General features: G+C 36.9%; 1 protein-coding gene across 2 annotated transcripts in view; it reads right to left on the reverse strand.

Annotated features, from left to right (window-relative positions):
- Positions 1–24,930, reverse strand: part of SPTA1 (spectrin alpha, erythrocytic 1) — a 75,870-nt gene extending 50,940 nt beyond the window's left edge. Inside the window, exons 1-19 of one of the 2 annotated variants that reach the window (XM_026457049.1) lie at positions 24,872–24,930; positions 24,715–24,758; positions 23,337–23,576; positions 21,594–21,719; positions 19,755–19,895; positions 18,809–18,955; positions 16,622–16,755; positions 15,909–16,053; positions 14,372–14,526; positions 12,770–12,905; positions 12,567–12,668; positions 10,352–10,489; positions 9,638–9,748; positions 8,009–8,086; positions 7,708–7,863; positions 6,164–6,368; positions 4,601–4,782; positions 3,013–3,256; positions 1,583–1,705 (exon numbers count right to left, since the gene is read on the reverse strand). In XM_026457049.1, coding sequence (XP_026312834.1) covers positions 1,583–1,705; positions 3,013–3,256; positions 4,601–4,782; positions 6,164–6,368; positions 7,708–7,863; positions 8,009–8,086; positions 9,638–9,748; positions 10,352–10,489; positions 12,567–12,668; positions 12,770–12,905; positions 14,372–14,526; positions 15,909–16,053; positions 16,622–16,755; positions 18,809–18,955; positions 19,755–19,895; positions 21,594–21,719; positions 23,337–23,576; positions 24,715–24,738 — 2,587 coding nt within the window. In that variant the 5' untranslated portion in view covers positions 24,739–24,758; positions 24,872–24,930. Of the gene's footprint in view, positions 1–1,582; positions 1,706–3,012; positions 3,257–4,600; positions 4,783–6,163; positions 6,369–7,707; positions 7,864–8,008; positions 8,087–9,637; positions 9,749–10,351; positions 10,490–12,566; positions 12,669–12,769; positions 12,906–14,371; positions 14,527–15,908; positions 16,054–16,621; positions 16,756–18,808; positions 18,956–19,754; positions 19,896–21,593; positions 21,720–23,336; positions 23,577–24,714; positions 24,851–24,871 lie in introns of those variants that run through there. The other variant, XR_003309950.1, reaches the window with a different exon arrangement.
- Positions 24,931–25,247: the final 317 nt, after the last annotated feature.

The raw sequence follows: 25,247 nt of genomic DNA on the forward strand, positions 1-25,247 counted from the left end.
GTTAGACTCATTAATAGTTTCCATATCAGAAATCAAAACAAGAAGCTTTGAAAAAAAAGAATGTACAAGTGTATACTTCATTAGACAGAAGAGTAACATCATCACCCATCTGTAGGCTCTGGAAAACTCCATTCTATGCTTATAAAAGGATAAGTCTGTAAAAGGAAATAAGAGTCTTAGCACTATTATTACGAAAATATTTTAACTTTGTGAACCCACTAAAAGTGTGTCAGAGACCCCAAAAGGACTCCAAATCACAATGGCAAAATCACTGCACTATAAAAACATACACACACAAACACAAAACAGCAATTGTAGCTAATAGGCCAATCTGAAGATAAGATGGAATCACAATAAATACAAAATTGATCTAAAAGGAGACATACAGTGATAGATAAAAAGAAAAAAATATAGCAACATGCCAGATTTAAAATAAACCATGCTGATAATTGCACTAAGTGTAAACTGTCTAAATACCACAATTAAAAAAGAAAAATTACCAGATTGAACAGAATAAAAACAAGGCCTGATTATATGCTATTTGTAAGAATCCCACTTTAAATATAAGAAACAGAGTACAAGCAAAAAGATGGAGAAATATGCACCATGCAAAAACTTATCAAAAGATAACATATGTGGCTTTCATTAAAGTCACAGTAGGTAGGCTTCAGAACAAATAATTTCACCATGGATAAAGATTGATATTTCATAATGTGAAGATTTAACTTCATCGAAAAGATATAACAACCCTAAATGTATATGCATGTAATAACAGAGCTTCAAAATATGTGAAACAAAACCTGATAGAACCAAAAAGAGAAGAAGACAAAATCCACAAGTACAGTTGAAGATTTAAAAAACAGGCGAATTTCTATAGTAACACTGATATTCCAAGTAAACATTTGTTGGTTTGAATCAGTCAGTTGGGATCTGAAGTTTTGCTCAGCAAACTGAATTTTAACCTACACTTTTGAAAACTAGATATTGGTTGGCATCAGTTGATTCTTCAATCAACAGAGGGAAAATCCCAATGTAATCTGCATTTCTTATACCATACCTGGCTTATGAGATTCAAAACTGAACATCATACTTAAGCACCAGGAATTTCTGAACTGAATAAAAAGAGTGAACAGAGGCACTGAAACTATATGAAGTGAGAAACTAAAGAAATGGAACAGTTTACTATAAAAATAGGTCAGCACTGCATAACTAAGATCTGCCTTCACAGATCTGGAAGCTCCTATATGGAAAAGAGACCTGATTTAATTCACAGTGCTTTGTAAATTAGATTCTGAATTCTGAAACTTCTACAGAGAAGCGTATTAATGATTAGGGTAAAGACATTTTACTTTAATAATTTTTGTTTTACAAACAAATAGCGGTTCACAGGATTAGAGTATTCCTGTTATTGAAATATACAAACAAAACCATATGCCCATTTGTCAGAAATGCCAAAAGAGAATTAAGTGGGAAAATGGGTCAGATATTTTTAAATTCCCTTGAAACCTTAAGAGAGTACAAACTTCTTCCCACAGGTCTGGCCTGGTGATGTTTTGGCCAACTGAATCTCAATCATACATACCTTCCTCTACCATTTTGTTTCCCCTTTCTGTTATCACTTGAATGCGTGGTTCATGGCTGGCAATGTTTTCCAGGATGACTTTGTGCCTATTCAGAAGCTTTTTGGAGGCAATCAAGTCCTTTCCTGCAGAAGAAAGGAATTTCAAAGTTTGGGATTATCCTGGTGTATGGAAGTAGCATACCTCACTTTTTTAGAACTCTTGGACCCACAGTTCTTCCGTTTGAAGTTCTAACCATTGAGTAAGATTCTTTAAATTTTTATCATCTGTCTGAATTCACTCCACTTATCTTTGTTCTTCCCCTAACCCCTTTTTATTAATAAATTTCAATTCACTATTATACAACAGATAATGAAAACATCACTATTTTTGTTGAAAGATAGGTACGAAGGCAAGTAACTTCTTAGTTCAAATGTCCAATATTATGCACGCGATTGTCTTTCAGCATATTGTGATGTACAAGGAAGGAACTTCTACTTGCTAATTTCTATGGACATCAGAAAGTTTTTAAATCTTCTATGCGTAAGTTTTCTCATCATGAAAAAGGCACAGTGTAACTGGTTTGAAGATCTATTTTTAATCACTAGAAATAACTTACAAAAAGTGCCTCATTGATTGCATAGCATTAACAAGCAAACAATAAATACTACTTACTATGAATTTCCTTCATCTTCTAAGATCCCGAAATCCTGCTGTCTGCTTTATCCTCCCTGTATCCTAACCATGCTTTGTCTCTTTTTCCTCTAAACTTTCTTTCTTACTACTTCCCATTCAAAATATACTCTCTAGAAACTTTCTATGCCTTTCCAATAAGTCTCAGGCTTTTTTCTTCCAAGAAGTTTTCCCAGACTAACCCTTTCATTATCCTCATTGTCTAGCCTTTCATAGATGTTTCCAAAATATGCATACTAAGTTGCACTGTATTTGCCTACACATTTTTCTGTGCCTCATTACAAGTGTACTGGCTTTGACACTGGTGAACTAGCAGCTTCTGAAAGAAAGGACAATATGTGCTTTATTTGCTACTTTTCAAAATTTTATTATTTTTATTCTGCTATTGTCAGAATAAACAGCTCATATAATTTATAAGAAGGGGCCAACTACAACCTAAACACAAACACTTAGTATCTCAGACATTAACCATGACTGTTCAAAGACCTTCACAGTTTTAGAGCAAGCAACAAAATGCTGAGCACTCTGGCTCTTCCCAGGGGCCCTAAATTCATGGCTTTGCTCATGTCTAGTTTTAGGAGGTGTATTTTTTAATATAATTTTTAAAAATCTTTTTATGAAGGACTGGACACATTTTCATGAGTGTGAGAAGAAACAGCTAAGAGCAAGCTTTTTAGGCTCCAACTACTGTACCTCAGATCTCTCAATCTATAGACCATGGTCCTTTCCTAATGGCTCAGCCTGCTCAGGCTGTACTAACCAAGGTAGGTGGAAGTAGCTGAGGGTTCAGTCTCCTGGATCCAGGCCTCCTCATCCTCTGTGTCTCTACAAATCAGCTGCAGATGGAGGAGGTCTAAGAGCTTCTTCTTTCGGGTGGCCAGTGGCTCTTTCAGAGCTTCAAATCGGCATACCAAGGACTCTTGCCTTGCCTGTATGTCCTTAGAATCAGGATGGCCTATTTTTTCAAAATATGCAGCCAGTTCTGTAAGGGTATTCACCTGATCCTAAGGGAGAAATAGAATGAATGCCAAGAAATACCATCATTTAGTAGGAAGTGATAGGAGGTTGCCATGGTGGAAACGGGGGCATTGGAAAATCAGTTCCCATAGGCACTGTGTTCTGATCTCTAATTAAATCAGTGAAATGGAGTTGGAGGGGTTGCTACATTGAGGACCACCACATCAGGTGAGGGCTATTCATACGAAAGTAGTTCTCAAAACATATTTTAGAAACTTCAAAATCTTTATAGAATGCTTCAAGGAAATCAGAAAAATTAGAACTGCAGTTTGAGTGTTTAAGAGTATTGATAAAGTGGGCCCCAAGGAAAAAAGCTGGAAGTGTTTTTCTATATCAGTTCACCTTCTGTATTCTTTCTCTCTCTTTAAAATGAGCTATAACTGCAAATAAATGGAAATTTCTCAGACTTAAGTTTGTTGCATAGCAGAAAGATTACCTATGAGATAAAATGTGGTGTTATAAAAATTCTCAGAAGTTCAGAAAGATAAATTTAACGGAATGCCTTGCCACCAGCTAGTTGTCCTCGTTTGAGCCATATCTGAGAAAGGAGGGATACAGAAACAGGATTTTGAAGGCTCTTCCCAGAAATAAAATTTTAGTTGCATACCTATATGGTGAAATAGATACAATAGGTACATTACATTTTTATTAGTGAAATAAACTATACGTGGCCTGGCAGACACAGTACCAGGATTTCTATTTGCTTGTTCTTCTCGTTTGTTCATTGGGTATAAGAGTGGCACATATGCAAGTTCATAGTCCTGGTTCTGTTGTTAATTTTTGCTGTGACATTGGGAAAGTCGCTTCACTTCTATGGGTTTCAATTTTCCTTATTTAAAAAAAAAAAGTAGGATTTAAAATATTTTTAAGCTTTGAATCACAGAATACCAGAACAGGAAAAGACAATTTAATCCTAAACCTTATTTTATAGGTGAGGATAGTGAGGATACTGAGATGCAAAAAGTGAAATGACCTATCAGAAATCACATAACTAGTAAGCCACAAGAACGTATACGCAACTCAGATTTCTCGATTGAGAGAAGAGTTTATGTTTAGAAAAGTCAATAAAGCCTTACATCAACCATGAGGTTCTAACCAAAGACATGGAGCACCCAGCACCCCTGGCTAGACTGGAGGAGCTTTTGGGAAAAGGCAGTTGGTTTACTAAAAATTTTGAATTTTTACCTTGGGTTCTTTGCTCTTTTGCTCTCTGAATAATAATAATTACTTATTAAGTAATTAATAAGTAGTAATTACTTATTACTTAATAATGAGTGTGCTCAGAGCATATACACCCATTGCTTATGGTGACCAAAGAGCTAACAACAAACCTGACGAGCAGCCACAGCCGACTCCAGGAGGCCATGTTTCCTGAGTCGATTCTGCACGTCGGCCAGGCCTTTCCCATAATCCTCAGAGGTGACTTGCCACTCTACATCCTCCAGCCAGCGCTGCAAATCTTCTGCATTATTTTCAAATTGCAACTGCTGGTTGGCCTCATCCAACTGGGTCACTGGGAGAAGACATCAGGTAGAAGACATTAGGTACTATAACTTCCTCTTACACTATAATATACCTTCCTCCAATTAAAGGATCAATATAATATTTTAATATTGCAAAGAGGAAAATAGAACTGTCTCACATGGCTCACCAAAAGTCATCTTAAATTTGTAGAATTCTGATAATATTTGTTTCTGAATATAGTAATGTTCTCAAAAGAAAAATAAATAAGAAGTTACATTGCCTGATAAGGTATAGTTTTGCTGTGTCAGATTTTAACCATCTTAGGTGTTTCCTTATGTGATTTTTACTCTCTATCCAGACCTCCTTTTCAAGGAAATTCAAATCCAAACACTCTATTTTCTAGGAGAAGCATAAGGGTTTGGTTCAGTTTTAAATTGGTAAGCTTCTTTTTACAAAATTATTTCACTGAACTTTACTTTCCCCCTTTAGTGCCTGTCTTTCGTTACCAACTGTTCCCCACTATTTTATCTTCCAGAAAATGTCTTTATTTGCACTCTGCTCAGATCGATTCTGCACTATGATCTTATTGCAATTATTTGCATTATTTCTGCAAAGCAATTGCCGTATTTCCCGATGGTGAAGAGTAGCAGTGATATATTGTCATAGGCAAGTTTGATTTTGTTTTTCTAAACCAAAAATAAGGATGGTATCCAAAAAAAATCATCTGCATGATTCTTTTATGACATATTTATTATGTAATAAAGGAAAAGTTATGTTTATAGATGATGTTTATAACAAAGGGCACACTAATAGAAAACTCATTATTTGTGTTAATTACTAAAAATTGATTAATTTTCCAAAGTAAGGGGTAAAATATAAGTGAAGACTCTCCAAGAAGACATGTAGGATTGTTTTAAGAGTTTATAGCAGAACCTAAACACTTTCAAATAGGTTTAAAAAGATCAACAAGTCATCAGGCACTATAAGAATAAAATGTAGGAAAATCACATGTGACATCAACAATCTTTTAATGTCTAATGTAATAACCTGGGTCATAATATCTTGGCTAGATTATAGAACCAAAATATGTAAAACTCATGGTTCAAACATACTTGTTCAAGGGAAAGAAAAACAACAAAGTAGAAAAAAAGTGAGGAAAACAAAAGTAATTTCAACTCACCTGCCTCTGACAAAAAAAATTTTTTTCTAAACCCTACACACTTAAAGAAAACATAAAATTATGTTAATATACAGTGTTATAAATTCAGATTGGATTTTAAAAATTTTACCAGTAAAAGAAAGACACATGGAAGCAAATGAGTAGTATACCTTCTCATAGAGGTCACCAGATAAATTTACAGTGGTAAAGATGAATGCAGTAGATTTCAGAATTTAGAAAATGACCTTTCACCAAAACCTCTGCTTTTTACCTTTCTGTTTTGTAGCCTCCAGCAACTCCTCCCAGAGGCTGGCAACTTCACTCAGACGAGTGGTCACATTGTCAGAGGCGTAGTGACCACTATCAATCATCTCTTGGCCAGTTTTCTGTATGTTTTCTAGCAGGATCTCATTAACTGCCAATTCCTCTGTAAAGACTTGTTGCTTTTGAACCCTGCTCTTCAAGTTCTGTGTGTCCTGAGATAAGATGAAACAAAAAAAGAACCATTACTTGAAGAAAGAGGGACAGAAATTTTGAGAATAAGAGGTTATTTCTCACTATAAATCTAATGATGCTAACAAGAAGATAAAAGGGAGGACTTTCTTAGTCCAATGTTTGAGAAACTCATGCAACAATTCCCTCTTTCTACATGTGGCAGATATGGCAAACTAATCTGGCAATTTTTTTCCTGGACTTAGATAAGGCTTGAAGATCATTTTGAATACAACACCCCATTCAAACACTAACAATCAGAGTTATCATGAAAGCTGAAAATTATCTTCCATTCTTCACCTCATACATGAACCTTCCATCCATTTGACCCATACAGAGATCTGTTTATTAAACATATACTGGAGCCATAACTCATCTAGTGAATGCAAACATGTACGAACAAGCTTCATAAAATGAAATGCAAGGATAAGATGTTCATAGCTCTATCAAGATAAAAGAACAAAAGGATCAGAAGTATACATTTAAGACTAAATAATATCAGGAAAATAAATACTTTCAATAGATACTGCCCTAGAAGTCAAAAGCCTAATTCTCACCCTGATGGTAAATGTGAAGGTTTGTAAACATACATGTGTGTACATAATAGTTTATATTATATAACATTTTTGAGTGCAAAATATGTGTTAGCACAACCATAAGGAAGAGGAATCTATGGCTCAGAGATAATTCAGAAATTTCCATAAACAAACTAAAGCAAAAATTCAAGCCCAGGTTTACCTGCTCCAGAGTTCATGCTTCTAACTTTTTGTTAAACCACCTTCTAAATAACTGGATAACTTTGGGCAACTCTCTTCCCAACTTAGATCCTGGTTTCTTTATCTATAAAATAAGGGGCTTTCTCCTTTAGCTACAAAATTTTATAAGTTTATATTATACCAAATATTTAGGTTACTTTTGAGTAACTAGTAGTTTTCACAAACTTTAAATGTATTGGTGGGATTAGACACAATATTTACCTACTGTAGGGATGCAGAGGGGAGCAGAAAAGGTGAGAAAGGGGCAACAAGCAGCTCAATAAGAAACATTCCCCACCTTCCCCCATTTGGCTAAGCATCACCAGAAATTGTGCCAAAGGAAAGAGGTGAAGAACATTAGAGTACAAGAAAACCAAAATCTAGATCCTTGATATTTAATTGTATAAAATAGCCTTCAGGGAGTCATTACCCTTTTCTGAGCCTCTGTTTTGTCATCTATAAAATGAGGATCACCAGCTGAATGCTAAAGTTCATTTTACTCCAAGACTGTACTTCCAATGAAACGAACTCCTAATAAGTACATCCAGCTCCTGAAAACTCTGCCTACCTTGTAATCTTCATCATCTGCCAACTTTTTCTTCTTGTTGATCCAGTTCTTTAGGTCATCTGAGTCCTGATACAGTTTTTGCAGAAGCAATGAATCCTTCAGCAATCTACGTCTAGTGGCAGCCCTTTCACGTAGGGCATCCCGCCGGGCTAACAGCTGCAAAAACCATGAGTAAACTTACTGTCAGCAAAACCAAATATGGACACATGAGATCCACTGACCACCCTGGTCACCATGCCCACCAACACTCTTCCTGATTCTGGTGCGTAGACACACAGAAGCTCTAGGCCCTTCGACATACCCCGTCACGGATAGCAGCGATGTTCTTTGAATCATAATGGTCATCATCAATCAATTTGGTTGCAGTCTTGTCTACAGTCTGAAAAAAATAAAAATAAAAATGAATACTACGCCCTCAGTGACCACTGAGTAAGTGGCCACAGTTTGGGTAGCTGTTTAAAGATGAAGCATAGCAATGTGGGAGGAGAAGTTTGAAGGCCAGCAGATGTAAGTCCTCATTCAGGTTTCTGTTATAAATTGCATTTCAAAATATATACCTCAGGGCATGTCAATTACATTCTCTGTGCCACACTATTTTTTAAATACAGATTACAGTAAATGAATGCAGATGTTGCTATGATTGATTTATTCTTGTCTTCAAGAGGAAGCACTACCAATGATACAGCCATGTCCATAGCCAGTCTGTCCATCCATCTATCTGTCCATGTATTCATCTCTCAAATATATCTCTATCTCTGTCTCATCTCTACCTCTATCTCTATCTCTTTCTATCTCTAACTCTAGCTATATCTCTATCTCTATCTCCAGTTACATGGGAGAAGAGTCAGAAATTGTAGAGGTAAGTTTTTACCCTTGTTTAACCAGAAATCCCCCAAATTACTAGAGCTCAGAATTAATTGATTGGAATAGGAAAATGATCTAAAATAAATGATAATACTTTATAAACAATAAATTATTTTACACTGTTAGCTTTGACAAATGAGAATCAACAGAAAGGACACACGTATCAATTAATGACGGACTTGATATTAATTGGACTTCCACCTCTTCACCATATTGATTTAAGATTAACAGAGAAGACTAGGAATTTGCCTGTTATTTTTGTTGTTGCTGTTGCTGCTGGTGGAGGTAGTGGTATGTATGTATATGTGGCAAGGGTGGTGTTAAAGTCAGCATCATCCTAGGAACAGCCAGAGACATACAATGTATTGGACCCATGAAATCTTCCTTTCACTTCTCTGAGTCCTGCCTTTACATTCAGCAGCTTTCTGGGACATTGTTACTTAAGGCTCACAGGAAAACTCTATAGTCGCATTTGATGAGAAACAGAGAGATAAAGATATACTATAAAGGAAAAATATGCTATAAAGGAAAAGAGTAGACAGTACTTAGATATCTAGATGTTACTAAGGAAGAGAAAATTTTATTAAGATATTGCTAGAGGGGAAGAAACAAAAAAATTAAAATTTCTGAGTAATGATTTTATATTTAATAAGAATTCAATAATTTTTATTTACACTGCAGAAAATATAAAACAAAATCATGCACTTCATCAGAAAAAAAAAAAATGGTCTACCATCTCGAAAAACTTTCCAAATATGCTTTGTAGAACAAGAATTGTGTGATAAAAATTAGTATGAGTATTTTTCTGGCTATTTTCACTTTTTTTCTAAAGATTAGCATTAAGGTTTTGCTTTCTCACTATATAAACATTTTATGTTTATAAAATTAAAGAGTTTGAAAAACACACAAACACACCGACAACAAAAGAAGAGATGCAACTTGATTATGGATAATCCTCAGACTATATCTGGTAGTTAACAAGACCAGTGCTGTCTAGGGACAGGTATTGTGTAAAATTATGTATACAAAGAGGGAGCCAATGCCCAAACTAGGGGCCATTTCTTACTGTGATCTTCTCTTCCTGGGCAGTAAAGGCTTCCTCAAAGTCATTATGCTTCTGAAGAAGGGCTTCTGCACTGCCCAGTGAGTTTCCCAGATCCTCATTTTCCAGGAAGGCCTGTAGAAGACAGAAAGACACACCTAAGCTGTGCCTGATTGGTAAGAAACATTTCTCTTGGCATATCTCTGAGACAAGGACTAAGGCAGGAGGGAACAAAGTGGGAATCAGCACACATTATGATAATAGGTAGAGATTAACTTTAAACAGCAGGAGCTCCAGGCGTCCTTCCTGATACTCATACAATTTTTTCACCTATGTTTCTGGGTCTGTCCACATGGAATTCCCCAACCAGTCTAGACATTATTCTGAGCTCTCAAAACTGCCTCAAGTGGCCTACTCACCTCCACTCTGATGTACCCTGCCTGACTCATCAGTTTTCTCTTCTTGACTCTTTACCAATTTGATACTTATTTTGCCTTATTTCAACTGTAGTTAAAGTCTCTCTGCTATGTATTTAAGTATATATGCTTTTGTTGATGAGGAAATTGTAGGAGCCTTATAGAAAGGGCCCATCTTTTCTTTTTCTTGTGGATCACGCTGTAGTTCCCAAGACAAACTTCGACTCACAGGAGTGGTTGTGAGAGAACTCACAGCAGTCACAGTGGCAAATGAAGCGTGAGAGAAATGACTTCTGGAGATGGTATGGACCCCTCCCGTTACCTCTTGTCGACTCATCCAACTGTCCACTTGCTCACTGTCTCGGTAGAAGAGATGGAAGTCCAAGCACTGCTCATACTGACGACGACGCTCGTCCCACAGTTTCAGCAGGGCAGCCTGGTTGCTGGCAAGTATTTTCATCTGTGGAAAGAAGAAGATAATGTATATGCAAGATAACTTATTTATTTTATTATTATAATAAATGCAAAGCCATTTGAAGGATACACAAATAAACAGGAAATGGGTTTTTAAGATTCCAACATTTAAGTAAATGATTGTATTATAGGAAAAATGGGATAAATTCCATAAAAGAGGTAAAACATTATATGTATAAGGAAATGAAAAAGACTAATTCTAATTGAGAGAGCCAGGAAGTAGAAGATTTAAAAGATAGGGAATGGGTATCAGGACTTAACGCCATAAGCAAATGAACTGCAAATAATTGTTAGATAATGTAATGTGAGCTAGAGAAAAGTGCAGTGTCTAAAAAAGTGTAGACAGTCGATGAAATCCAAGTTCATAGAGCACATAAAACATCACACTGAGACGTTTGTATTTTATTCCCAAAACAAATAAAAACCATCAGGGAGAGAAGAGATATTCTCAAACACACGAAAAAGCCTTTGTTTCTGGTCAAGCATATGCCCAAGAATTTCCAGCTTATTACACCTGTAGCTGTATTATTTCTATCAAAAAAGCAGAATAGGGCCAGGTGCTGTGACTCATGCCTGTAATACCAGCACTTTGGGAGGCCAAGGTGAGTGGATCACTTAAGGTCAGGAGTTGAAAACCAGCCTGGCCAACATGGTAAAACCCAGTTGCTACAAAAAGAAAAAAGTAAAATAAAATAAAAATACAAAAATTAGCCGGATGTGGTGGTGGGCACCTCTAGCCCCAGCTACTCAGGAGGCTGAGGCAGGAGAATCACTGGAACTCGGGAGGCAGAGGCTGCAGTGAGCTGAGATTGGCCACTGCACTCCAGCCTGTGTGACAGAGGCTCTGTCACACAACAAAAAAGCAGAATAAATTATCAGATTGCAGGATATCTGTTAGGTTTTTAAGGACTTTGAGTTCTGCTCTTTCTTTGACAGAGCCTTGTTTAAAAAACGAAACAAAACAAAATAAAACTATATTATAATGTCCCCACAGAGCTCTGGGAGAATTCAAAACTTGGTTATCTCAACCTCATCCACTGCCCAGCGCTGGACGCTGTGCTTGGCATCTAGTGAGATGCAAAGACGCATGCAGATCTTACTGTAACTACCATTCCAAGGTATGCCTAGACTCTGCCACTGGTGCAAAATCTCTCTGGGTCAAGGTGCAGAGGTGAAGCCCTGTGATGTAGGAGGTGAGGATGATGGTAAAACTGATTTCTTCATTCAGTGGAATTCTGGCTGTTTAAGATTGTCCTGTTATTTAATGTAAATTTGAAAATCACAGATGCAGGAATGTCAGCTTAATTTGAGATTGTATAGGGGAAAGACGTACAAACACAGATGTCAGCCATGCCAGATGCTGTACTAGGCACTGTGGGGGACTCAGAGATGAATAAGGTGCAGCCCTCCTGGAGCTTACAGTCTAGAGATGAGCGTGGGAAGGTCACGAAACCAGGCATATGTCAGGAGGCAAAATGCAATGAAGGTTTCAAATTAGGTAGAAGTCAGAGGGTTGATGAAATAAAGGCTCAGAGATGAGGAAGCACACATCGTGTCTTGAAAATTTCAAGTGACTAAATTTAGCAAAACAGTAGAGTTAACTCTCCATATCTGTAGGTTCCACACCTGTAGATTTAACCAACCATGGATATAAAATATTTTCTAAAAATTCCATCTGTACTGAACATGTGCAGACTTTTTGCTTTTTCCCTAAACAATACAGTATAACAATTATTTACATAGCATTTACATTGTATGAAGTATTACAAATAATCTGAAGATAATTTAAAGTGTATAAGAGAATGTACATGCATTGTATGCAAACTTTATGCCATTTCTTGAACATCTGCAGATTTTAGCACTTGAGGGAGTCCTGGAACCAATGCCCCATGGATAATAAGTGACAATTGTATATGAAAGGAAACAGTGTAAAAGTTTGATGTTATTAACACATTTAAATGACTTCTATCCTTTTCCCATTCAGAGATTATCATATTATTGTGAGATTATGTAATGACTACATATATAATTGGAACTTGAGAAACTCTATTAAACTAGATTACCTTTTCCCGAACTTCATCGGAGGCTTCATGATTGGCATCCAGGAGGTCTTGACCAGTCTCATCAGCAGATTGAAATCGGTCATCGTAAGAGTCAATCTCATGCTGTGGCCACAAAACAAAATGTCTCGAAACGCAGCAAGAAACCTGGCATTTCTGGCATTCAGCCTGCCCCCTCCTCCTACTGGAGAGCCTTTCTTCTCTACCTTATGCTGCTGATGCCTGTCCAGCAGAACTTCCCCACCAGCCACATCTGTTGGTAGCTCATCAGCATTGATCGCAGCAGTCTTTTCCTTCATCCAGCCTGAGAGTTCATCAAAGTCAGATGAGAATCGATGGTACCTGTTGGAAAAGTGAGGTAAAAGACAGGAAGGAGAAACCAAATATGAAAGGACATTGAACAAAGAGTTAGGTTTGGGATGAGGTAAGATATATGAGATGCTCCTTACTCTAATCCTAGGTTCCCTTTTTCCTGATATATTTCCTGTTATTTACAGTCAGAGATTAGTGGTGCAGGTTGTAAGTCCTTCACCCCAGGTTGTATATTTCTAGGGTAGGTGTGTCACTGTGGGATGTGACCCATGAGCATCACACCTCCACCACCTCAAGGTCACACCTACCCTAGAGGTACTTAAAATGGAGGAAGGTGCTCACAATGCAGCCAATAAACAATACATGTTGTTGTATAAATAAGAAGCGTCTTGTGGGAAGGAGGAACTAGAATTAGTGTTAGGATTCCTCATGTATCTAGCCCATCTTTAACCCTGTTAATAAGAAACAAGAGCTGCAAAACAGTTACCTATTTTAAAAAGTTAAATGCTCATCATTTGTTTTGAAATCATAACCATATGAGAAGCACTGTCCTCTGATTATTTAAGGATTAACCATAAGAATTAATACTGAAATGATGCCTGGTTATTAGGGGTTTTTGTAAGCTTGTAATCAACATTCAGAAAATAATACTGAAGTTATTTTGATACTCTTCAGCTTGTATTGCATGTCTTTCAGTTCCCTATCTAGAGCCAGAATTTTGAAATGTTTCTTCAGTTGCTTTTCCAGCTTTTTAAGCCACTTCATAGCATCCCACAATAATACAAGCAGGGGAAGATGGAAATTTGCAGATGAGTGGAAGTGGGATGCTGATCACAGTAGTCTCCCTTTATTTGTGAGAGATACATTTCAATATGCCTAGCAGGTGCCAGAAACTGCCCATAGTACCAAACACTATATACACTACGTTTTTTCTTATACCTATATGTCTATAATAGAGTTTGATTTATAAATTAGGTACAGCAAGAGATTAACAACAATAACTAATGATAAAAATAGAACAATTAAATAAAATAAGAATTACTTAAACATAAGCACTGTGATACTAGGACAGTCAGTCCATAACTTAGACTGCTACTAAGTGACTAACGAGTGAGTAGATATACAGCACGGATATGCTGGACAAAGGAATGATTCATCTTCCAGTAGGACAAAGTGGACCAGCCAGAAATTTTATCATGCCTCTTAGAATAATAAGCAATTTAAAACCTTTAAGTTATTTATTACTGGAATTTTCCATTTAACATTTTCAAACTGTGGTTGACTGGTGGTAACTGAAACCACAGATAAGGGGGTACTACTATATTTTATCAGTCACAAAGGACTTCCTCTGGCAACTTAAATCTTTTTTCTCTACTGAGTAGGCAGGAGAGCTGATTCTCTCGCTATTTGAACCCCTTTACTCTTATTTCTGCTCTTGTGATTACATCTGGGCCCTGTAGAGATAGGTAGAGCAATAAAGGGGAGGGATTTCCCACCAATAAGTTGCCTGCAGTTTTTCATATCTGCTGGTGGCCAGGGCACGAATGTGCTCCCAGTTGGCGACCAGATCTTCTTTCATCTCCTGGATCTGAGGTGCATCTGAAGGATGGGAAAGTGTCAGCTTCTCTGCTTTCGCGCATAACTCCTTCACCTTTGGGATGAAAAAGAAACCTAGTAGGAAATCCTAGTACTTTGACTCCCCTTGGCAAAGCTTTGTGGGAGAGGTATAAAAATTATATGAATAATAATAACTTATAAATAGATATACAAATAGATTTCTATTAATATACTAATGTACTATATCGATAATTACAATTCGCTAAGTACTTTTCAATCTCTCATTATGCTAAGTACTTTACATGAATGTTCTCATTTTATATTATTCACTTAATAATACCATGAAGTAGCAATTATTCTTATTTTTCTTTTTTGTGAAAACTGAGAGATAAAGTATTTTATTTGCTTAAGATCATTCAGCTAGAAAATGTCAGGAGCAAGCTTCCAAGCTAAGTTTTTCCTTCCCCACTCCTCTATACCATTTCCCTAAATATTACAGTGGAGGCAGAAAGATATTTCTGTCTAGATGTTCAAGAAAATTTCAGTAATTGCTGGATCATTTTCAGGACAACTTCTGAGGAGCAGGGTTACTAGGGCAAAATGTGGGTGTGGGTGGCTTTTCACATGTTATTAGCCCTTTCATTATACTCAACTATAATCAGATGATGTCTAGGGATTGGAATTTCAATACTACTATTTGTCAAATTATGGGTTTTATTATTCATTATTAGGGAAAAAGACCAAAAATAACAACAACAAAAAGGAAGAATAAAAGAAAAAGTAGAATGGTGGAAGTTTGCAGAAACTGGGCACAGGGATAGGCTTAAAATTAAACTACAGCAATGTGGATCTTTCTGGAGGTTGACTCCTCTGTGCTCTCTCAGTAGCAATTGGTTTACATTCTGGCTACATTTGTGAGGGGAAGAAGTAAAGGATGGAAATCATTTAAGAAAATAGGCTTGTTCTAAGTTCTAGTGTGCCTGAGGTTTTCCAGGTTTTAAAAGGAAACCTAAAAGTAGGTTTAGCATTAAGTGTCTTGAAGTTTATTTTAAAAGGAGAAAAAAATGTTTTCTGATCTGCTGAGTATAAAAAGAATCAGGATTCAGCTGCAACAGAACAAAGTGTGGTTAGATGAAAGGGTAGAGTTTGGCCACGGTGTATTTTACTCGGTGAGATTAGAAATCAACCTTGGAGGTATATATATTTTTGTTTTTAAATTGTGAAATAAGTTAGGAAAACACAAGAGAATATAAAACATATATGTATATTTAAATAAAAATAATTCAAATGAAAATAAGCTATATCTAGTATCCATGTACGAGTTATGAACTAGAATGAAGCATATTCAAGTGCACGCAATTTATTCTTCATTGAAAACAGTGAACTTACTGTGCCCTCTGGAGGAATGGCAATAGGCAAGATAACAATTGCCTCTTCCAGCTCAAGGGGCTAGCCATCTCTCTAACAGCACCTTACCTTGTCACTCATGACTGCAAGATTTCTCTCAAGTCCCTTGTGACTGTGAAAAAGTCCTTCAGAGGCAACAAGGTCTTTGCCATAGTCCTCAGAGGTGAGTACAGGTTCCTTCTCCTTGATCCACTGGATGGCGTCAGTCATATCCCTACAGACATTAACAAGAGCTTCAACCAAAGAAGATAGCAGGCATTGCAGGGCAACGGTCCAACAGAACTCACAGCAAGGGCCATCTTAGTTGACCCAGGAGCAATTACCCTTTCTTCCTATGTATTAGCAAAAAGTTATATAAAATGTTCTTGCTTAATGGTTATTTCTATTGAGATGTTAAGGTCTTGGGCTTCTTGACAGCTGAGCCTCTAGATATATGCTCCATATCTGGGTCAGCTCTTTAGGAATGCTTTTCTTCTTCCTAACTCTACCTTCCGTTTAATTATTAACCTGTTTCCCTTCCCTCTGCAGGGCTTCCATTCCTAAATCACCAGTGCTACTTTTTTAGTTATTTTGATCTCCAGTCTCTATATCCTTGGCCATAGAGTGGGTCACAGATTTCTTTACCCTCTCCTTTGCTGTCTCAAAGGCAAGTACATGATCCACTTTTGTTTGAAGTGTTGACACCACTAATTGCTAGCAGAAGTAGAAAGAGCCTAATACAAATGACACAGTTTTTGTAAAGCACTTCAAAGTTTTCTATAAAGCAGTGGCCAGATCCATACCTTTTGAATCGCTGTAAGTCTGCAGAACTGGACAGAGCTTTCTGTCTCTGGAGAGCCAGACCACGAAGGCGCTCCCAGGCAGCATTCACCTCATCTTGCTTAGACTGAATTAAGGGTAGTTCAGGATGCTTTTCCTGTTAAAGGAAAACAACACCGGAGTTATACAGAGAAGAGATTATATTTTAAAAAACTATTCAAACACTTTTCATTTTACGCTGGTTCGTGCTTTTTCAGAAGTGAAAACTGACCATTGTAGCTACACACTGAATTTCATCATAGCCCTGCTCCCTAGCTCCAACTTGATGCACATCACCAAAACCCAGAAAAACAACCTGCCAGATGTTGCCTCTGTGCCCACAGCAGTGCACTAGCCTGTTAGCACAGGTTGCCCAGCCCTGATGTTATTTTGAGAGCTCCCCCTTGTCAATGCTTGAGATCTCCCTGAGATCCTGGAAACCAAGGAAAAGAACAGGAAATTCCTTTTTATGAAATATGACTTTATTTTCTCAAAGACTAGTACTGTGGGTCTTAACTTTTTTGTGGTCCTCACACCTTTGAGAATCCAATAAAAGCTATTTTTCTCTTCCCAGAATTATAGACCCATGCTTTCACGTATGATTTTGCAGAAAATTTCAGGCATTTTTGCAAACCATCCAAAGTAGTGAGATCTGTGAGTACTAGATTAAGCTAGAAGCATCAGTCTGTTTTGATACTTTGTAATTTTGAGGCATTCTCATATGCTTAAGTCTCCTTACTCTTTCTGGCCCTGTTTCTCTCCATTTTCATTCCCATTCCCAAGTCTCTCCAGACAGAATTTTCCACATTCTCCTTCTCAAGTACATGGTTCTTTCTATTACAGCAGTGTAGACCCCACTCAAGAGCACAGAATATAATCTAGCTGTGCTGGATTTATTCTTTCCGTGATAGATTGGAAAAAATGGCATGCTGTTTTGCTGTTCATCCCTTCAAAAGGTCGAGTATGTTTCCTCAAGTCTTGGATCTTGGATGCTCCTTAACTTGCTTACTGATAGAGAAGTAATTTTCTATGACTTCCAGCACCTAGGCCTCAAGAAAACTTTCATTTTCTATTCTCACACTCTTGTAACACTGGTATGTAAGAAGCATGGTCTACTGCATGATGAGAGGTCACCCAGAGATCTCCTCAATCCTCCCAAATCATCCTCACCAGGGCCCCAGACATGGGATTGAGGCCACTTTAGATCCTTCACCCCAGCTGAGCCACCCGATAACTTTAGACACATAAAAATGCCAGGTAAGATCAGGAAAACAGCCCAGCAGAGCAGCTCAATCATCTGACTCACAGAGTCATGAACAAGTAAGATGTTAAGTTTCTTGATTAGTTAGATAGTAATAGAGAAATGAAAAACTTCCACAGCAAGAGAAAAGTGATGGAGGTAGAAAATTGAGAAACTACTGGAAATATGGCCTGAAAGAAAAATAAGAAAATATAAGTTATTTTTCCTACTCCAGTACTCATTCATTCTGAAGTCTTCTTTTTATTAAGTCAGGACAATCATTCTCACCATAGAGCTGCAATCATAATGAAACTATAAATGGAAAAGCAAAATGTAGACAACAGTTGGAGTTTATTTATTTTACATATATACACTTACATATATATGTAAACTTATATATATATAAATACACACACACACATCACAAACTCAAGTATTTTCTTAAGTAAATAAAAGTAAAACTGCTTCCTTTCCTTCCTCAATTCTCCCAAATAATCTTGCATAATGATATTACATATGCACATATATGTATAAATAATGATAGCTCAACATTATTTTATATGCTCTGCTACTATATTTTTGTGCTTTTTTCATGAAGACACAGTGCCCCATTAACATGAGTAATCAGTGTACTGCATGGTACAGGAGCTATTTAAATGGCAATAGCTTCGCTGCCCGTTGTGTATTTAATTCCTCCAAACACACAAAAACACATTCTCTCTTTCTCTCTCAATCTTCCATTTCAATAGACTTGTAAGGGGTGGGTCCAGAGGGGAGAGGAAACTGCTCAGAGTATGTTACTCCAGGGACATGCCAGTCTCTGTTTTCTCACAATGCCCCATCTCCCCAATATCCCATCTACTGATGGCCAGAAGCTATTCTTAAGGATCAGAACCCTTTCCATGGAGTGAATATTTTGCTCCCACCTCACCTCGGCACACTCATTGGCATATTGGTTCACGTCATCAACTCTCCCTTCTTTAGCTACCAGGTCCACTTGGAAGTCTTCAAATTTCTTTTGCAGAACTTCGGTGCGCTCCCAGTCTTCACCTAGCTCCACTGATGTCGCTATAGCCTCCTGTAGACACATACGTTTACTGAGTTGCCAGCAAACATTTAGGAGTTTCTGTAGGTGAAAAACTCAAAACCCCTGCTTGCATTCCCAGGATAACTCAAATGGAGATACTGGGGGAGACTGGGAGAAGCTCTCCTGGGAAAGGCCAGCAGCAGAAGTGTATGTGTTAAGGTAGCACCTTGGCACAAGGGAAAGTGCTCTTTCGGGCAGTTCTTTAGCGAGTTTGTGGCATTATTGGCAAGAGACCCTGAAAGTATCCTTTTATGTTTGGAAACATGAGGGATAAATGCATCCTGTTTCTACTCAATTCAACATACTCAGTATCTACGAAAGTATTTTTTTAGGCATTTGCTTATCTAAATCTTTAGTCCTAACTATTAAATTATTCCTTAAGTATTCAGAAAAATGAAACCTTTCATCATTCCAGGCACTGAGACACAAAGGATTAGAGAAAGAGCTGTCAATACTCTAGGCCAGACCCCAGAGTCAGAGCAAAAATATAGGAGAAGTAGTTAAAAATCATGAAAGTGGAAGAGAGATAAGCTTCATTATCTTTCATTGCATGGTCTTTGTGTAAGTCTTGCCTTTCTCATATTCAGATCCATATGTTCAGACTTACTTCCACACAATGTTAACCTCCAGATACCCCTAAATTTTGGCCTCAATTTCCTCTTGTTCCAAAGAACAAAGGCCAGGAACAGACATCCTGACTTTCTTGTGAGTAGTCTGTGGTAATGTGCTACGGAGTACCTGGGATAGAGGAATGGGAGGCCCTATGTGATTGTTGTTTTAAGTTCTATACCTTGTCTCCAATCCACTCTAAGATGTCAGCACACTCCTGTACATACTGCTGGAACTTCAGGACCCGCAGCAACAGGGCACCCTTCTCCAGGGTCAGCTCTAACAGCAGGTCCCACAGGCGGCGTAGTTCCTCTATATGGGCCTTTAGGAAAGAGGGGCAGAACCACTCAGCCACAGACACTGTGAGCAGGGAAACACTCAGAGACTTGTGCAGAAAGAGACTGGATAAAAATTCTTCTCTCAGTTACTCATGCATTTGTTGCTCAACATATATTTAAAAGAGGAAATAAGATAGATATATGGAAATAGCTAATAAGCCAAGCCAAATGTGATCTTACATGAGAACATTTTGTAAAAATGCTTTGCAATTTTAAAGGATGGAATAATTACAGACAATAAGATGGGAAGGAGGAAGAAAGCATGGAAAAGTGTTCATTTGAACTGAGCCTTATGGACCAGAAAGATTTTTGACAGGTCAATAATAAGCATAACATGTTCTAAGAAGAGCCACAGCAATGGCAAAGGCATAGGAGAAGCTTAGCATGAATTATCTGCCAGAAAGTGTGAGAGATATAATTTTTATAAGTTATAAGGAAATCATTGGCACCAAAGAAGTAAGAGTGTTTTGGGACTATACAGTTTGAGACTCTACAGAGGTATTTGAATGCCAGATTAACTCAGAACTTTATGTATTAGCTGTCTTATATAACTGAAATTGCTGCCTATGTCATATCTTCAAGAATCTTATATTTTTCAACTACTCCATTGCTCTGGGTAGCATGTGGACCACATATGTCTTTAAACCCTACAATGGTACCATTTGCTATAGCCCCAGTGATTCTGACAAAAATGAAGATGTTTCAAGCATTTCTCAAATATTTTATTTAATGTAGATGCTGGTTACATGCAAAACTGTGCATAATACAAAAGTTAGTTCTACTATATACAAATAAACAAGTTTTGAAATTTTCCTTTTATGGGTTCTTCTTTAAAATAAGATTCTACTCTGGCTAAAATCTGTGTTTCTTGACCATATTTTGATGACAGAATGGGCTAGAATTGTTATGCTATATATAGAAAAGTCACACTCAGTTTTAAGATATATAATGCAAATTTGTTTTCACAATTTAAAAAATACATAAACAGTAAAAAGTTCACTCACACACAAAAAAAAACTGAATTGACGATATCAGCACCAACATTTGGAAGAGTTCATAAAGTCCAAAAATAGCTGTTACATTAATAATAGGTTACAGAGTATGAAAGCTTATTGAAATAGTGATGATCTTCAGTTCTAGATAATCAGAGGAAATTTTCTGAATACATGACATTTTAGGAGTTTTTAGAAGTAATAAGAAGGGACAGTTTGGAGAGATGCAATAGTAGTCATAGGGTATGGGGTATGAAAAGAAAGAGGCATCATACCCAAAGGAAAATATTTTGGAAAACATTCAAATGAGAGAGCATTCCTTATTTGGAGAAGTTAAGAGACAAGGACATTGAGGTTAGAAGAAATAATTAGAAAGAACATTGGAAGAAACTAATTGATCTGGGCAATGTGGAATAGGTTTAACAGGGCTTGATCTTGAGCCAAATTATCCTTCAATGTTACAGGAGGAATTTTATGCCCTTTAATGATAGCTTTCGTATCACAGCTTTCTTCACCCCAAGAAACACAAAGATATCCCATCATTTTTTCTGCCTCAACCTCAAGGGAAGATAAGAGGCAGGAGTCCTGGGTACAAGCCAGTCACCTCAAGGTTTATATCTCATATAATCAGTTGAAATCCTGATAACATAATCAATAATTGGAAACTTCTTCAAGGGCCCATACACATACCTTCGTTTCTTCATGGGCAGAATGACCCATAGTAAATCGTTCTTCCCTTGTTTTTTCCAGTTCAGACATGACTCTTGATTTTGTTTGCACCTCTGCTTCAAAGGATTGATGCTTCTGATATTTCCCCTAAAGTTTAGAAATCAGAGTTTTTGGCTAATGAAGCACAGTCTTCACGGGAAATGTTCACTCTATGTAGAGCCACTGAACACAGGTTCTCAAAGGGTCCCAGACTCAGTTAGAGGCCATAAAGAGTGTTTTCCTGTCCCCACTGGCTTTAGGAAGTTTTTAGTAAATACTATCCTGAGCTATGTTGAACCTTATGACCCATGCTGAGCCTTATTTTAAAGGCTCAATAGACTGCCATAGGAATAAAAGGGTGTAACACACAGTGTCCTTCCTCATCAGGAAAGAGGAATAACTGATTTGTTTTTGAAGTAGAGCACAATGAGAAAGATGATAGCTGTAATAATTTTTTTTAATTGAGAGGTTTTTTTTTTTTTGCATGCTGTGCCTGTTCTTGTAATCTATAAATTGATCCATTCAATATAGCACATTATTTTGCTCTTGTTCTAGGTTTTTCCTGTCCAACATCAATTGTTTTTGATTATGACAATGTCACATGATATAATTTTAGGTGAACAGAAAGGGGTAGGCGCTTTCACCAAATTTCTTCTACTGAAATCTCTCATTTGAAGTTAAGAACCATGAATAGCAATTGAGGGGGAAAAAAAAAAAAAAAAAAACCTCTGGTTAACTCATCTTTCTGAGAGGAGTGAAGAACAGGTACCACATGCTATAATTTTAGGTGATCAGAAAAGGGTAGGAGCTTTCACCAAACTTCTACTGAAACCTGTCATTAGACTTGAGACCCATGAATAACATTTTAGGAAATACTTAGGAACCATGAATAGCAATTGAGTTAACCAAGTTAACTAAATTAGATTTTAGTTAACCTGGTTAACTCTTATCTTTCTGAGAAGAGTGGAGAGCAGTTGCTTCAGAAGCATTGATGACTCTTCACCCTATTTCCCTTCTTAACGTCCCAAAATATCAAAAATCACATGGTTTGTCAGAAATTTCTTGAATTAGCAGTTGCTGTTTTGCCTGTAGATCAATTTTGGATGAGTATTATAACCATCAAATTCTATATAGAATAAATCTCCTTTGCAAATAACACCCGATGTTTATGAAGTTGAAGACATGGACTATTTGAGGCAGAATTACTGTTTCTAACAGAGAGCCTAATTTTTGTGTTACATCACTTCCGCTACAGTGAACCAGATACACACTTACATTACCATAATGTTTGTGCTGGATCTGAAAAAAAAAATGATGTAATTTTTTACTTTTGGCATTGATGAATGCATCACCATGAAAATATGTAAAGCATCCTATGCCCTTATCAATAAACAATATTCTTGGTTAATGATTTAAAAAATGTACATTCTGAACGGAAGTTCATTGTAAGAAACTGTTCTGTGCTTTCAATAACTGAAAAACTGCCGCTTTTTGTTTGATTCTTATTTTCTCAGTCTCACCTCTCCAACTTCATAAGGGAAAATGCACTTTTAGATTTTCTCTTAATTCAATTCTTTAGCTTCCCACTCCACTGACTTATTTTTGTTTCTAAATGGAATCTAATTGTACCCACACATACCCATTAATATTAACATAAAGAAAAACCTATTTCCTTCTCTGGAGATCTTAGGGTCTGCTCTGGGGCAATCAAGAGAAGTGAGTGACCTGTATATTAGTTGGGTCTCCATAGCTCTCATCATCTAAAATATTGACTTTCTCCATGATCCACTTCCCCAGATCATCAGCATCTCGCTTGAAAACTTGTAAGTGATAGGAATCCTCAAGCTTCTGACCCCTCTCAGCGACTCGCTCCTTGAACCTTTGATACCGAGTCAACACTTCCTGACGCCTCTCCTGGATCTCTTCTGCTGTTTCCAAAACCTTTGGCCCACTGCTCTCCACAACCTGCAAGTTAAAAAGATTCTGTTAATTGCTAGTTCTCAAATATTTAACGTGTTGCCCCGCTTATATGTGCCAAGGCATTTACTCATGTTGGACCTATATTCAGATATCCTGAAGTCTGTAGGGACTGATGTTAGAAGAGCTGTAGTATATTTACATAACTTTTAACCAGATATAGCTATTGTTTAGGTTAAAAATTCTTGATTCTCCAGAAGACTCTCCCCATTTTTTACATAAATTTGTGCTAGCATTTAAGTTCTATAGATAGAATTAAATTGAATTGATCATGGAGAAAGTTTAAATTAGCAAAATCACAGAATTTCAAATAGATATAAAGAAATATAATGTTATTACTTTCAAGGGTTAAAAAGATGTTGAAAAGTGCTTATTATTTTTAACTAAATTTATTAAATAATTAAGAATGACTTGCAATTAATTTAGTTGATACATGCAACAGTTTGAAAATATTTTCTTCATACTTAAAAATAAAGCTCATATATTGTTTACTCTTTACTTGCTTTACTCACAAACACTATAAGTCAAAATTTCAGCCATCTTCTACCCAGTTATCATAAATTTCAAATTATTAGCATGTCTGCAACTGATTTTTGAAATATAGAAAGTTTTACTCTAAAATAATATATAAGTATCCTTTTCCCAGAGAGGAAGCCAATCTGTTTGTGACAATATCCAGCAAAATCACCATAGGGTTCACCTTCATTCATCCGGATATGGATACCATTTTCCCTAGCTTACCTCAGCCAGAATGTTTAATATAGAGTTTAAATTTTAATCTCCCGTTATTCCTCCTAATTGCTACTCTGCGAATTGCCATTACTGGCATGGCTATAGAATTAGATCATTCCATGGAGACTCGCGTTGTTACCGGGTGTTATTTTGCTTCAAGTTCCCTACTTATTCTCTATGGGAACACACTTAAGTCATTACTGGGTCTTGGTGCTGCACAGACATAAGCTCAAGGTTATTGTTCACAAAAAATAGTTAAAACTAAAATTATCTACTTGTTAAAAGCAAAAGTAATGATTAATATTCTTGGGAAAGGCAGCATAGAAAGTTTAAAGGAGACACCTTTCCTAATAATATTAGTGACTAATTGCATGGAAGAGAAATATGTACTCACGGTTTCCTTTGGAAATTGCTCCATTTTATCAAAAGGTTTAGAACCTGGCAAGATAAAATGTGTCAGAGAGAGAGAGAGAGAGAATGAGAGAAATAATTCTAGTTGAATTCAAACAGAAATACAGAAACGTTAAGTATGTGGGGGGCGGGTGGAACACCTCTTGCTTGGTCCTAGAATCCCACCAGCCACACACAATCAACATTATCTTTCGAAAACATATTCAGCTGAGGCCACTGCTAACTTTTACAGATACTGGGTGACTCAGCAGTTTTGGGAGGCTCTGGCTCTCAAAGTTATTCAATAAGACTTAAAAAAGGAAAGTAAGGTTTTTGGATGAAAACTTAGGGGAAAAACCCATATATTGCTGGAAATACAGTTCAACAACTTCATCCAACTCAACTGCAGATTTTTGACAGCCTTTAGGTCAATGAATTATCCTGGCTTTTTCTATAGAGTCTTTCACAAAATAAGATTTTATTCCTAACTTCATCAATTTGGTATTTAAAAATCTGATTTAGTTGTACCCTTAATCA

The sequence above is a fragment of the Piliocolobus tephrosceles genome, chromosome 1 (assembly GCF_002776525.5).
Source record: "Piliocolobus tephrosceles isolate RC106 chromosome 1, ASM277652v3, whole genome shotgun sequence".
Taxonomy (NCBI): domain Eukaryota; kingdom Metazoa; phylum Chordata; class Mammalia; order Primates; family Cercopithecidae; genus Piliocolobus; species Piliocolobus tephrosceles.